The 14,633-nt window shown below is 40.9% G+C and overlaps 1 protein-coding gene across 1 annotated transcript; it reads right to left on the minus strand.

Moving 5' to 3' along the window:
- Positions 1–7,667: 7,667 nt before the first annotated feature.
- Positions 7,668–12,682, minus strand: rpl15 (ribosomal protein L15). Its single transcript, XM_048558963.1, has 4 exons — positions 12,576–12,682; positions 12,056–12,244; positions 10,413–10,549; positions 7,668–8,022 (listed from the first exon to the last, which is right to left on the minus strand). The coding sequence occupies exons 2-4, from the start codon at positions 12,225–12,227 to the stop codon at positions 7,717–7,719; spliced, it is 615 nt and encodes a 204-aa protein (XP_048414920.1). The 5' UTR covers positions 12,228–12,244; positions 12,576–12,682; the 3' UTR covers positions 7,668–7,716.
- Positions 12,683–14,633: the final 1,951 nt, after the last annotated feature.

The raw sequence follows: 14,633 nt of genomic DNA on the forward strand, positions 1-14,633 counted from the left end.
ACAAAACCATGCTGACTATCCCAGGTCATTTTTTGCCTCTGTAAATGTCTATAAATCCTGTCTTTTAGAATCACCTCCAACAATTTACGCAAAACCAAAGTCAGACTCACAGGTTGACAGTTTCCCAGTTTCTTCTTACAACCCTTCATAAAAAAAAAGGCACAACGCTAGCCACTCTCCAGTCATCTGATGTTGTTATAGATGATGCAAATATTTCTGCAAGGGGCCTCACAATTTCCTTGCTTACTTCCCACCATGTTTTGGCACACATTAGATCAGGTCGTGGAGACTTATCCACCTCTAAATTCTCTAAGACTTCCCAAATGTTCTCTTCTATAATGTGAACTTCTTTTTTAAAAAGTCAATATTTATTTCCCTGAGTTTTCTAGCCTCCATTTCTTTGTCCAAAATAAAAACTGATGCAAAATATTCTTTTAGCATCCTTCCCATCTTCCGGGATTCAACACAAAGATGACCTCCTTGATCTTGAAGAAGCCCTACCCTCTCTTTAGTTACCCTCTGACTCTTAATGTAACTGTAGAACCTCTTTGGATTATCCTTAATCTTATCTGCCAATGCTACGTCATGTCCCCTTTTTAACTTTACTGATTTCCTTCTTAATATTACCCCTACACTCTTTATACTGATAAAGACATTCATTTGAACCCAGTTGTTTATATTTAAAATAAAATTCTTTTATTCTTGATGAGAACCTTAATATCTTTATTCATTCATTGTTCCTTAATTGTATCTGCCTTACCCTTCTCTCAAATGGGAAAATAATGTTTGTACCTGCTAATCGCTTGCCAGTACGTGATGTTCCCTACTTGGACAATGACACGATGCAGGTCTACAGTGGCCACTGGGGAAAAGCAGAGGTGACCTACTGAGTGTGTTTGGCTGGGATAAATCTAAGAACAGGTAAACTATGTGGTCTGGTGGTTAAACCACAGTTATGATGGGAGAATGGAGTTGTACTTACAAGAAAGAGTCAGCCATGTTACTTACGTACAATGAGATGCGTGGCTTTGTGGCTGCTGCCTTACACTGTCTGTGAGGAGTAACGCCAGATCACCAATGCTTGTCAAAGTACACAGCGACCTTTTAAAGATGGTATAGACACAAGGGATGCAAGTCTCTCGGTGAATATCTGCTGATGCAAAGTAGAAATTCATTAAGGCTCCTTTGACAGCACCTTATGACCCCAGGAGCACTTCCATCTAGCAGGACAAAGGCAGCAGATACATGGGAACACTACCTCCTGCAAGTTCACCTCCAAGCCACTTATGATCCTGACTTGGAAATAAATTGCCTTTCCTTCAGTGTTGCTGACATAGACGTATGTTCCCTAGATCTCCTTCCTGAACTGCATACAGAACAAGGACTGCAGCGGTTCAAGAAAATAGCCCATTAATACCTTCTCAAGGGCAACTCGCAAAGTGCAATAATTGCTTAGCCCAGCCACTAACTCCCATATCACATGACTGAGTAAAAGTAAGAGAATTCTGAAACGTTGTAAACACATTTATTTTATTAGATCAAAGAATGAATTGTAAATGATAGATAATTAATTCAAAGATTGGTTTGAGGACAGTCTAGATCAGTGTTAGGAAGTTTTCTACTTTCAATTAATCTAGGTGTATGCTGAGAGAGTTAGGTGCATTTAGAATCTCATGTTGTTTGTAGCTCACTGTGATGTACGGCTCTACTCCTACCTTCCCTCATCTGTCGGGTTTATTCTAGATATCAACACCCAAGGCAGTCTGAAAAGTGGGGGATACCCAATTATTCTTAATTGAAGCAAGGTACACTAAAACTTACTAAAAATGTAGTAATACATCACAGGTTACCTGCACTATGCTTACAATTGCCAGTGACCCTGTTTATGTGTACTTGGCTCGTGTGTGGAATGAACTTCCTGAGGAAGTGGTAGATGTGGGCACAGTTACAATGTTTAAAAGACACTCAGATAAGTAGATGCGTAGGAAAGGATTGGAGGGATACGGGCCAGGAGCAGACAGGTGGCTCTAGTTTAGTTTGGGATTATGCTTGGCATTGATTGGTTGGACTGAAGGTTCTGTTTCTGTGCTGTATGATTCAATGACTAGACCTACCAGGTGATCAGCCAGTCCCATCCCGATCTTCAGCTGTTGATCAGACAACTCAATACCTATTCTGTAGCATGCAATTGGTCTGAGGCATTTTCTCTTACACTCCTTGCCATGCAAGCAGCCTGTGTGACTGCACCTGAACTCTTCAGTCCTCAGTGGTTGATCAGTTGACCAGTGACAAACATGACAAGTGTGTCATATCCACCACGGTGAGTTGACTTACACCAATTATGAAATTTGTTTGTTTTCCCTGGAAGGAGGATTATCTCTTGGTTTTAACAAACCTTGACCCTGCTCAGGCTGTTCGTGTCTGCTATTATTTGCAGCTTTTGTGTCATCCAGTCAACCCTATGATATTTACACAGCTCAATTCTGTGACCAGCTGCACTTTTTTTTTAGCTCAGTGCACCTCCTGCTGAATTAGATCACTTTAATCTAAAAGTCATTCAGAAAATATTTAAAATGGTCATCCAGTTGGTTGACCTATTAATAAGGCAGGTTTTACATGTTTTTCACATTGCTGCTGACCTAGAAAATTTAAGGTTACTACCTACAAAGAGCAGATGGCTACTGTAAATTACAATTGGATAGACCTGCACTGCAAGCAGAGTTGTAAAAGAACTAACTGCATCCTGAACCATGTGGAACGTAGTTAATCTCAGTTCAAGTTTAGTGACAGAGCAGAGTTGGAAGATTGCCTAGTTTGAAACTAGTGAACAAATTCACCAAGGTCCTTCCTGAGCCTCGCACCAAAAAAAGTAACAAACAGACTAGCTTGGAAATATTGGAAAAAGTAACCAGAACAAGATACAGATTAAAGGACACAGTCAAGAGATGGTGTTTGAAAAATACATCTAAGAACAGCTGGAGCTGAGGAGAATAAAAGATATTTTCCAGATGACTATGACATCAATATGGGTGGTCTCTACAGAAATAAATAGCTTAAAAGATTGATGTCTTGGAAGAGAATTCTTAAGGAAAGTAAGTAAACATGGGTGCATGACATACATAGTTTTAACACACTTGTATTTACTTTGTTTAATTTGATCTATATACAATAAAGATTGTGGTTTGAATAAAAAAAATTCAAATTCCAGATCCCCAGAATGTTACCCGAGTCTCTGTACTAGTAGTTTTGCAATAATACCATGAGACCATCCCCTCCCCTGCGGTCATTTATCATTTGTAAGTCATCAGAAATCTTCAAGAAGTGAATAAATTTTCTAGTTAAGGTAAATATCAGATGTATGGGACAAATCAAATCTTCTGTACAAGAAAATTGAGCAATAAGTGGGTAAGGAAGGAGACTGGTGAGTAACGTATAATCTATATATTTCTCCGACATTTGGAAGAACAGTGAGAAATGAAAAGAAAGTCTTTTATAGAACAGGCACATCAGTGGGTTCCTTCCAAAGAAAGGAAAGGACTCAACTTAGGTTATTGAAAAATCTCATGGCATTAATGATTAAAATCTAAATTTACTTTGAAATCACACATGAGACCAGTGGATCCTTACAACTTCATGTGTGGTGCTTTCACCCAATAAGCCATCAAGGGAAGTCACAAAGTAAAGATTAATGCCACACCACACCAACTTGGGCAGTCCCAGTAACCAATTATTAGCTTTCTAAATCCCATTCTTTTCATCACATCTCTCAACACTATTAATTTCATCTCAAGCTTAGTCATCCCTCCCAACTTCTCTTCCTTTGATTCAGTATCCTTTCCCCTCACACTTCTATATACAATTTTGGGATGTTTCTGTATGTTAAAAGCATCACTACTATTGCATCACTAGCATGGAGCATTAACTTGTGAAAGATTAAACTTATTAATAATTGAAATAAGCAACACAATGGACAGACCCAATTCTTTCACATTGCTAACTCTGTGGAAGTGGCAGGCCTTAGGGCCCAGTAATCAAGATGTATTTGCTGCCAAAGAAACTGTAATGCTAATTGAAATATTTCAAAGGGCTATTAGGCTATGAGTACTTCTTATGCAGTGTAGAATCAAAGGCTTAAGAAATTGATTATTCTGAGCTCGGAGAGTCTGTTCATTTACAGGCTAGTACAAACACCCAATTGAAGTTCATAAAAATTCAACAGCCAGAAAATCCCCTTTAGCTATTGCAATGCTACAACAGATTGAGCAGAAACATTCTACATTGAGACAATTGGGTGAGAACAGCTGAGTGGAACTGACATGAATCACAGCACATAACAACTCTGTGGAGGGAATTTTTGGATGCAGAAACATTTAGTTTGCCATTCTAACCCTGAGGAGTTGTGAGTTATAAAGGATGAGAATCCGACATTTAAATTAAAGCAATTAATTTCAATGGAGTTTCATCTGTACCTTAGAACTGCGTAATAGCCACATGAACCTGGAATATATAGGTGTCGACTTCTAATGTAATGCAAGCATGTTACATTTATAATATATGCCGATGTCAAATCATGTGTTCTGTATTAGAAAGCAATTATTAGTTGGGTTTGGAAAGTTGCTCGCTTGCACTTGCTAAAAGCCATATACATTTGTACGCAGGGCCATGTCCTTTACAAGGAGAGAGAATTAAAAGCACAGACAATAATTCCCTGCGGGATTCTTCATGACTGCACTTACTTGCGTCGACTGGCCAACAAATCAGCGCTGTTCGTTTCTGGTATGAGTTCTGCGCAAACGTTGCTATTTTTAAAAAAAATTCAATGTCTGTATTCTGTGAACAATTTGCTTTTTGGCAACATAACTTGCTATATCTGTGGCTATCTACGACTTTGGCACTCAAATTCTTCAATCTCAGATGAAGTGTTATGATCCTGACTGCTCTCCTTTAGGAGCAAGTTGATTACAGCCTCCAGTTTCGTTTGTTAAATAACGTTTTAACAAGGTGGTCGCTCCGAGACAACAACGCTCACGAGCTGGCCAGCATTTATTTCCCATCCCTAGTTGCTTTTGAGGTTGGTGGGGAGGGGAGGTTGCTGGATTTTTGAATTGCTGCAGTCCATAGATCCACAATATCCTCGGGGAATGAAATCCAGGCTTTTGGCCGAGTGAAGGAATGCCAATGTGTTTCCAACTCAGAATGGTGTGCAGCTTAAGAGGGGAACTTGCAAGTGGTGGTTTTCTTATGGATGTGCTGCCTTGTCTTTCTAGCTGGTAGCCATTGAGGGTTTGGAAGGTGATAAGAACCTTCAGTGAATTTCTGCTGTGCAAATTGTAGATGGTACACATTGCTGCTTTTGAGCATCATTGGTGGAGGGAAAGGAGGCTTGTTGATGTTGTGCCAATCAATCAATTTGTCCTGGATAGTGTCTTGAGTGCAGTTGGAATTGCATTCATCCAGGCAAGTGGCAAGTATTTTTGCAGTGAACCCATTTCTGCTTCTGGTTAATGATAACCCCCAGATATTATTAATGGGGAATTTAATGTCAATGGATAGCAGGTAGATGGTCATAGCCAGGCATGTGTGCGCTGCATATGTTACTTGCCACTTATCAGCCCAGGCCTGGATATTATCCAGATTTTCGAAGATAGCAGAAATCACATTCCTGGTTCAGTTGAATTCTGAAGTGTCACTGGATCCAAAACATTAGCTCTGCTTTCTCTCCACAGATGTGGCTAAACTTGAGTTTTCCCAGCAACTTGTTGATTTCTGATTTCCAGCATCTAGTTGTTTTTTTAAAAACTATCCAGATCTTATCATATTTGAACATGGCTGCACAGTTGTGTATTGTAAAAATTGTCATTTTTGAAACTTGTAAAATATTTTGGAGTTAGGGTTTAAAACTTTTGAATGCATTAAGTAGCTAGATCAGAACATTCTATTTTAGTCTATTTTCACTTAATGAACTGGTTTTTTGAAATAAAGGTCTATTGCTATTGTGCTTAAAGAGAGCACAGGAGGGATTTGCAAGTGTTAATATCTGGACCAAGAACTGAAGTATAACTGTGTGCTTATCACGAGTGAACATGGTGTGGAGTGAATTCAGATGTGGCAATGTCTTGTTAAAACAACCCAGAACACTGCATTGCTGTCAGAGAGACCAGCTCATTAAAACATTATTTAACAAGTGAGACTGAAGTCTGCAATCAACTTGTTCTTAAAATGACAGTCAGGATCATAACACTTCATCTGAGATTTAAGAATTGGGACCAAAGTCTTAAATAGCCACAGGTATAGCCAGTTATGTTGCCAAAAAGCAAGTTTGTTCACAGAATAGACATTGCTAGCTAGACCAACTGTACCAAGCAGTGGCCATGAAGTACATACTTAGAACCATTGCAGTCCATTGGAGTAGGTACACCCACATGATTAGGAAGGGACTTCTCAAATTTATAACTATCCTGCAGAATTACCATTTATTATTTGTGGGGTACACCAGTAGCAGCCCATTATCTTTTTAAACACTTGCAGGATCTAAAAAAAAGGACTGTGGCCTGTTTGCAGCTGTAACACCTTACAAAAGTACAGCTGTTATCTATTTTAGGTTAAACATCAATGATCACCACCCAGGAAAAGTTCAAAGCCAATCACTATTACGATCCATCTTTCTGCTCCCAATTACTATCCTTGAATGTCTTGACAACAGCACTTAAAACACACCATATTCCACATTCTGATTACAATTCTATGACCACTTTCAATCTCTTCACTGCTCATCATTTACTAAATGTTGGACAAGACAAAGTTTCCCTCTAGGTATTGGTACTCACAGCAATGCCTTCAATTCCCACTGTAAACTGTTGTACAACCCACTGCAGTCAGCTTTCTCTCTGGCAACCCAAAACACCATTCGCAACCTTGACTATTTTATTTATTTAAATGAGGTTCAATCAATCCATCACTAGCTGTCTACTACTGTACCTGTCAGGTGCCCCTCAGCATGTGCCAAGACCCTCATTCATGACTTTTCTTGTATATTTGATCATTCAGCCTTCCACTGCAAAGCTTCATTGCCACATCTGAATTCATTCCACACCATGTTCACTCGTGATAAGCACACCGTTATACTTCGGTTCTTGGTCCAGATATTAACATTTTCAAATCCCTCCTGTGCTTCTCTTTAAGCACAATAGCAATAGACCTTTATTTCTTTTACAACCTAAATCTGCTAGGTTTCAGATCTTGATTTAAAAAAACACCATGTAATTGGCTACATCTTCTGTTGTCTAGGTAGGTTTAACTCAGATAACATCAAGCTTGACAGGATTATCTGAATCTAAAAGGGGTTGGAAATGGTGCTTTTGATGGAGGGGGAAGGAGGAGCAAGTGAAACAGATTACAAGGATTTCCATAGCAGGAGACAAAGGTGATGCTTATGCTGGCTAATTAGTAGCAGAGAAGTAAAATGGATGTAAATGAATGTGAACAGGGAGCATAAACAATCCAATCGTTTTCAGATTTCCAATACTTTGCATTCATTAATATCTTCTCATAAAATGTCCACATTTAGATCAGTTAATGTAAATTAAAATGCAGCACTCAATTCTAACCAACCAAGCCATTCTCTCTATAGCACGTCATCAACAGCAAAATAAGACACTTGCCAAGTGTACAGGAAAACTTCCAATTTATTTATGTAAAACATACAGATACTACACATTAACGGTAGCGACGAAGCTGCAGTGTATTGCGTCTTCTCCATGCAGCACGACGAGAGCCTCCAATAGTAAGATGGTATTTGTGACCTTTGCCCAAACCGCGACTCTTCTTGCCAGCAGATGTTAGGCCACGCATCTCTCTGTGCTTGTGTACAGGCTTTGTGATCCATTGAGTATCAGGGTTGCGACGGATCGCTTTGTGGAATGGATCAATGAGAACAACCTCAAAGAACTTGTATGTGGCATCTTCACCTACCCAGTACGAGGCAAGCACTCTCAGCCCTCCACAGTGTCGACCAGCTCGCTCCTAAAACAATGAAACAGAAGAAGTCAATACAACACATTCAAACATTGAATCTGCAAATGTAACATTACATCCAAATATTCAAAGATCAGTCTAAACTTTAGACCAAATGAACTATTCAGGCAAATGCAGGCACACAACATCTGGTTGAATGAATTTCTCAAGAAGTTGCACCCTTTGAGCAATAACCTGTGATGGACAACAGCTCCAGAAAACTTTGTTTACGCCAAGTTTAAATTTTGTACTGTTCTCCTTTACATAAAAAATTTACAAGAGTTATTTCTAAACATAACATCCCAAACTACCTGCCAAGGAGAAACTCCTATTAATTCTGTGGAATGTGTCCATGGAGTGGATCTCTTTAAAATGCAGCTGCTACTCAGTGGATAAGACAGAGTTAGACTTCACACAAGGCCAAGACAAATTTCTACAATTTTCCATCTGTAACACAGAGTACATTTAATAGCACTGCTCTACTTAAGAGCACACCTAAAGGAAATTCAAAACCTATGATAAATTTGAAGTTTGAAACCTATACCTTTCAAGTAACAGTATCTGTTTTTTAAGCTAAAGTGAAACTTAGGTCATTTTTGAAGCTGAAGACTGAAAGAGATAGATTTTTAATCAGTAAGGGATTCAAGGGTTATGGGGAAAAGGCAGGAGTAGAGGATTACTAGGTCAGCTATGATCTCTTTGAATAATGGATTTGACACAATGGGCTGAATGGTCAGCTTCGGCTCTTACAACTTGTCAAACACTTAAATAGTGACTAGAGGACAATTTAAATTTTAGCATCGGCACAAACCTTTTTTTGCATCCCCTAGCTGAATAAGGTATCTACCCCCTTGTTACAGAAAGCTGAAACATCTTTATTCAAATCTATACATTTTAAAGTGCAGATGAACCTTCTCTCTGCAAAGCTGGGGAAATTACACATGCAGACAATTTTGTATCATGAACTCAGTTTTTGTTACCCATTGTAACAAAACTCAGTTTTTGTTTTATTAACAACCTGGCAAGTCACTGGCACTTTACCTAAAAAGTTTAGACAATTTTTTCTTTTGAAATAGCTGACATGATTTTAATGACGATTTACAAGCAACATCACAACCAGATGGCGTGTAGAAGTTTGCGCATGCAAAACAGATCTACACCTGAATGCAGCAAGAAGTCCATCAGTTATGCCAATATTTAAGTAATCAAACTGCAATAATTTTGCCATAAAGTTTTAAATCTAGGAAATGCATCTGTTACAGTCAGTCCTTAAATCTCTTCACGTCTGTTTCCAATGACTGTAAAATAATCTTGCCTCTGTACAGAGGTTGTGATGCTGTGTGACAATTAACCAACGTTGCATTTATTGAATCCATGGAATTTCTAACCAAAGAAATTTACAGACCTGTAATTGTTGCTGTAGTTTCTCAGATCTTACAGAAAGACCAATGACCATTTAAGACCATAAGAAATAAGAACAGGAATAGGTTGTTCAAACCTGCTCCGCCATTCAAAGAGAACGATCTGACACTGCTCATGTCCATTTTATTGTCTTTTCCCCACAATCGTCCGCTCGCCTACTGATCAAGAATCTACCCCCACCTTAAGTTTACATAAGAACTCTGCCCTCACCCCTTTGTGGCAAGAAATCTTGAAGACACTAAACGCCCACAAGAGAATCCTCATTTGTCTTAATTCAGCACCCCTTTATTCTGATTTCTGCACTGGAAATATTCAGGAATTAGGCACCTAGAATCCAATTTATTCCTTAAACAAATTAAGCACATCCTAGAAAATACATGTTAGACTGCTAGTTTTTCCTTGGTCAGTTCAGCAGCACTGGTCCTTCATGCAAATGCACCTTGCATGGGAGTTGTCTGAATTGGTAAATTTCTCAATACAATCAGTCCCACTGAGTATTTGATTTATCACTGCCACATGCACAAAGGTGCAGTGAAGAGTATTGTTTTGCTTTCTAACTAGTCAAATGAACAATAGTGAAAAGAATAAGAAATGCTACCTTTCTTTAAAAAAAGAAAACTTCTTCAGCTGAGGTCACCATGAAGGTCCCACCTTGACCTTGATTCTCACTCAAAGCCAGGTGACACTCAGGTTAAACTCACCATTAGCCATCTCTCTATTCGAGTAGCCCCCGGTCCTGACTATGGCAACTTTACTTAAACCGGTTGGAACTCTGTTTATCGCAAACATTTCCTATATCGTCCCTGAAAAAGCAGTCAAAATCTCACAGCACTTTAGTCGCCATTAGATGTCAACTGACTTGAGCAACATTACAAGGAGGTATCTTTCAACACTAATGGTACAGGATAGCAATCGGTTGTTCAGTTCAAAGCTAAAGCTACAAAATTAATAGGTCACAGACAGATTAAACACCATACCTCAGCAACAGATTGAAGGCTTCGTGCAAACTTCAACTGATTGACACCATGGTGCACTGGTTTACCGTAGGTTGCACCCTTGGGAACAGGACGTTTGCGGCCACCACGACGAACCCGCACCCGATAGATAACGTAGCCTGTTAAGATTAACAAATTAACCAGCGCCTGTGAAGAACCTTCAGATGAGCCAATCGTAATGCAAAGACACTCCCCACTTTTGTAAGAAGATACATTTAAGTACACCTCTTTTCAGATGTCAACATTTTGACTTACAAGTTGCTCAATCAAGTAAACAATACCAGACAGTCAAGGGTATACCATAGGAGGCCATTCAGCGTGAATCCATGTCAACCGTATGCCACCAGTTCCAAATCTCTCAACCTACAAAATTTTCTCTTTCAGGTTTTAACTCACTATTTTGAAAGCCATAATTAAATGCCCATCTATCAACACATAGAAAGCCTTCTTTCTCATGTTGCTCCGGTTGTTTGCATGATCACCTCATGTCTGTGATCTCTAATATTTAGATACTGGGATGATTTTCTCCTACCAGCATCATGAATGGCTGAGGCAGTGCTTTGACCCATATGAATTACTCCTACTTTTTATACCCTCCCCAACTATTACTTTGGGAAGCCTGAATTTTTGAACGCTTAAATATCTTCTCTACCATGTCAAATATCAAAAGCAACTACAGCTTCTCAAAATAATCCTTTCCTCCAAATCATTTTCAGGATCTTTTCAATGTGCTGATGTCTACATAAACAAATAGCAATCACAATGCACCAGTTGAAGGGTCATTATTTTCTAACTCTTGTAATGTGACTTTGCCAGCAAGCCTGTAGCATACCTTTTTAACAATGACTTTTAACAAGTGCATTATCCTCACCAACCATGACCTCTTCAAAACCTCAATTCAAGTGAATTTAATACAAACTGCCCCGAACTAAATGCAGCTAGTACAAATAGTTTCAGAGATAGTAGGAATTGCAGATGCTGGAGAATCTGAGATAGCAAGGTGTACAGCTGGATGAACACAGCAGGCCAAGCAACATCAGAAGAGCAAATTCTGAAGAAGGGTCTAGGCCCAAAACGCCAGCCTTCCTGCTCCTCTGACGCTGCCTGGCCTGCTGTGTTCATCCAGCTCTACACCTTGCTATCTCAGTTTAAGTAGTTGACCATTTCTAAAACTTGCATGCAATTCACATCAGCTTAGTACAGCAACATGGTCGGGACATTATCCACATGGCACAACAGTCAGTAATATACAATCATAAGTTTTTCAAATTCAAATGATAACAAAACTAAATCAGTAACTTCCATGAAGTCTTTGCAATTCAATAAACTGTACATTTATTTCAGTTGAAAGAAGCACTAAGTTACAAGCAACTCACTAGTCTCTGAAGATACAGAGCTTCTGCAACCGGACTCATCTCGACATATCGTAACACAATGACAGAAACCAATTGCATTTTGAATGCTTTCACTGACTCTAACAGAGCAGAGGAAATAATGAAGACTTTTCAGCAACATTATGTTTCTATTCCAGCCTTGCCTGTTGGACACGCATTTTCACGGAGTTTGCAGCCCTCAATGACAGCCTCAACTAAAATTCAGATACCTCAGCAACCGCCTAGCCTTACCCTGCTTGGCCTTGTAGCCCAGTCTGCGGGCCTTGTCAGGCCTGGTCGGCCGTGGAGCCCGGTGCAAAGCCGAGAGCTGGCGGTACTGCCAACAGCGGACCCGCAGCAAGAACCGCATCACGTCCGACTGCTTCTTTCTCCATAATTCTTGCATGTACTTATAGGCTCCCATCCTCGGTCAGTCTGGGGCTGGGGAAAGAGAGAGGGAGAGATCCGTTAATTATCAGCAGTGACGAGATCCCGGGTCCTGCGTTGCCCAGCCTCTGTGCTCCTAAGATGTTGCTTGACCTGCTGTGTTCATCCAGCTCCACACTTTGTTATCTCCCGCCCGCCGCCTCCGGCCAGAGCCCGGGTCGCTTCCCCGTTCCTGAGGTGCTCCCGAGACCAATATAAGAACGGCCACTGCCGTGGTGCAACGCAGATCATGTCCGCAGCACCAGACTGGATTGATGGGTGAGCTGGTCTCAGGATGGCGGCAGATGTAAGCGATCCCCTCTCCCCGTAGCCCAGCGTTACTCACATCTGCTGATGGCGGCGGCCGGAAGAGAAAGAAATCAGGCTTCGGACAGCTTTAACAGGCCGCGTGCGTCACTTCCGGTAGCACCTACAGCCTGCAGAGGGCGCAAGGAAGATTGTGTCAGAGCGAGGATCACAGTCAATGTTGTCCTCAGGTAAGTGATAATGTGAACTGGAGATGCTGGAGAATCCAAGATAACAAAGTGTGGAGCTGGATGAGCACAGCAGGCCAAGCAGCATCTCAGGAGCACAAAAACTGACGTTTCGGGCCTAGACCCTTCTCTGACGAAACGTCATCTTTCCTGCTCCTGAGATGCTGCTTGGCCTGCTGTGTTCATCCAGCTCCACACTTTGTTATCTTGTGTCCTCAGGTAAGGACAGGATGACATATTCAATCCAAATCCTGTACCCCAGTCAATGCATGAGACAACAACATATAGAGCTGGACGAACACAGCAGGTCAAGCAGCATCAGAGGAGCACAAAAGCTGATGTTTCGGGCCTAGGCCCTTCATCAGAAAAGGGGGAGGGAAAGGGGGTTCTGAAATAAATAGGGACAGAGGGGGAGGCAGATTGAAGATGGATAGAGGGCAAGACAGGTGGAGAAGAGACAGACAGGTCAAAGAGGCGGGGATGGAGCCAGTAAAGGTGAGTGTAGGTGGGGAGGTAGGGAGGGGATAGGTCAGTCCAGGGAGAACAGACAGGTGAAGGGGGATTTTTTTTTCCTCAGGTGCATTTCTGAGGAAGGGTCTAGGCCCGAATCGTCAGCTTTCCAGCTCCTCTAATGCTGCTTGGCCTGCTGTCTTCATCCAGCTCTATACCTTGTTATCTCAGATTCTCTAGCATCTGCAGTTCCTGCTATCTCTGAAACGTGTTTAACCCCAGTCAGTGCATCCCCATGTAAAGTCAGGGCGAAATAGTCAATACAATTCCTGTACCCTAGTCAATGTATCCCCATGTAAAGTCAGGGTGAGATACTTTATGTAAGTACTGAACCCAGTCAATATATTCTCATCTAGAATCAGTGTGAAATAGCCTGTACAATTACAGTGTCCAATGAATGTTTCTGCATCTAGAACCAGGTTGAAACAATCTTTACAAGTACCTTACCTAGTGGATGTACCCTTGCCTAGACTCAGGCTAAGAGAGTCTGTACAAGTACTGTTGCATCTTCGCCTAAAACCGTAACGACTAGCCTAATCTCCCAGTCATTGCCCATTTCAATACCCCTCCCTCCCAGTTCCCCTCCAACATGTCCATTCTTGGCCTCCTCCAGTTTCGCAACAATTCAGAATACAAATTTGAGGAAAAAACACCTTCTGTTTGACTACCCCCCAACTTGAAGGACTCAACATTGAGTTCTCTAATTTCAAGTAACCTTTCCAGCCCCACCTCCTCCATTTCATTCCACCTACTGACCTCATTTCCAGCTACCAACCAGACTGATCTCTCCTATCGACTAACCAGGTCGTACCTACTATCAGTGTCCACCTATCACCACCATTCCACTAACCCCTCCCCCCTCTTTACCTGCAGCTTCCCCCTACCCCCACATCCAGTCCTGAAGAAGGGTAACACCTGAAAATTGACTTGTCCGTTTCTCCAGATGCTGCCTGGTTTGCTAAGTTCTTCCAACCTCCTGTTTGTCTATATAAATATCATATCCAGTGAATATATTCTCATCTACAATCAGTGTGCGACAGCCTATAAAAATAGTGTATCAACTCAATGTATTCTCATGCAGGGTCAGGGTGAGACAGAATCTACACAAATATTCAGTCAGTATGTCCTTATCTGGAGAGTGAGGGTGAGATAGATTCTATGCAAAAACACATTCAGAACATGTGTTTGTGGTCAACTTTCTTCCCCGTCAGCACTAGATAAATCTAATGCTTTGTCCTTGCAGATGTTACTCAAACCTGCTGAGTTTCTCCAGCAATTTTTATTTTTGTTCCTGCTATATCTAGTCAGTCTTTATATTTTCACCTGGAGGCAGGATGAGACCGTATTTACAAATGTAGTGTTGCTTTTTGAAGCAGTGATGAGGAGAGTTTGAGACCGAG

The sequence above is a fragment of the Stegostoma tigrinum genome, chromosome 2 (assembly GCF_030684315.1).
Source record: "Stegostoma tigrinum isolate sSteTig4 chromosome 2, sSteTig4.hap1, whole genome shotgun sequence".
NCBI classification, from domain to species: domain Eukaryota; kingdom Metazoa; phylum Chordata; class Chondrichthyes; order Orectolobiformes; family Stegostomatidae; genus Stegostoma; species Stegostoma tigrinum.

Excerpts from the sequence above, each read along its gene's own strand:
- rpl15 (XM_048558963.1), bottom strand. The coding sequence starts at position 12,227 with ATGGGAGCCTATAAGTACATGCAAGAATTATGGAGAAAGAAGCAGTCG. Across the intron at positions 10,550-12,055 it reads GGGCTACAAGGCCAAGCAGG|GCTACGTTATCTATCGGGTG; the intron begins GTAAGGCTAGGC and ends TAATCTTAACAG. Across the intron at positions 8,023-10,412 it reads GCCTTCAATCTGTTGCTGAG|GAGCGAGCTGGTCGACACTG; the intron begins GTATGGTGTTTA and ends TCATTGTTTTAG.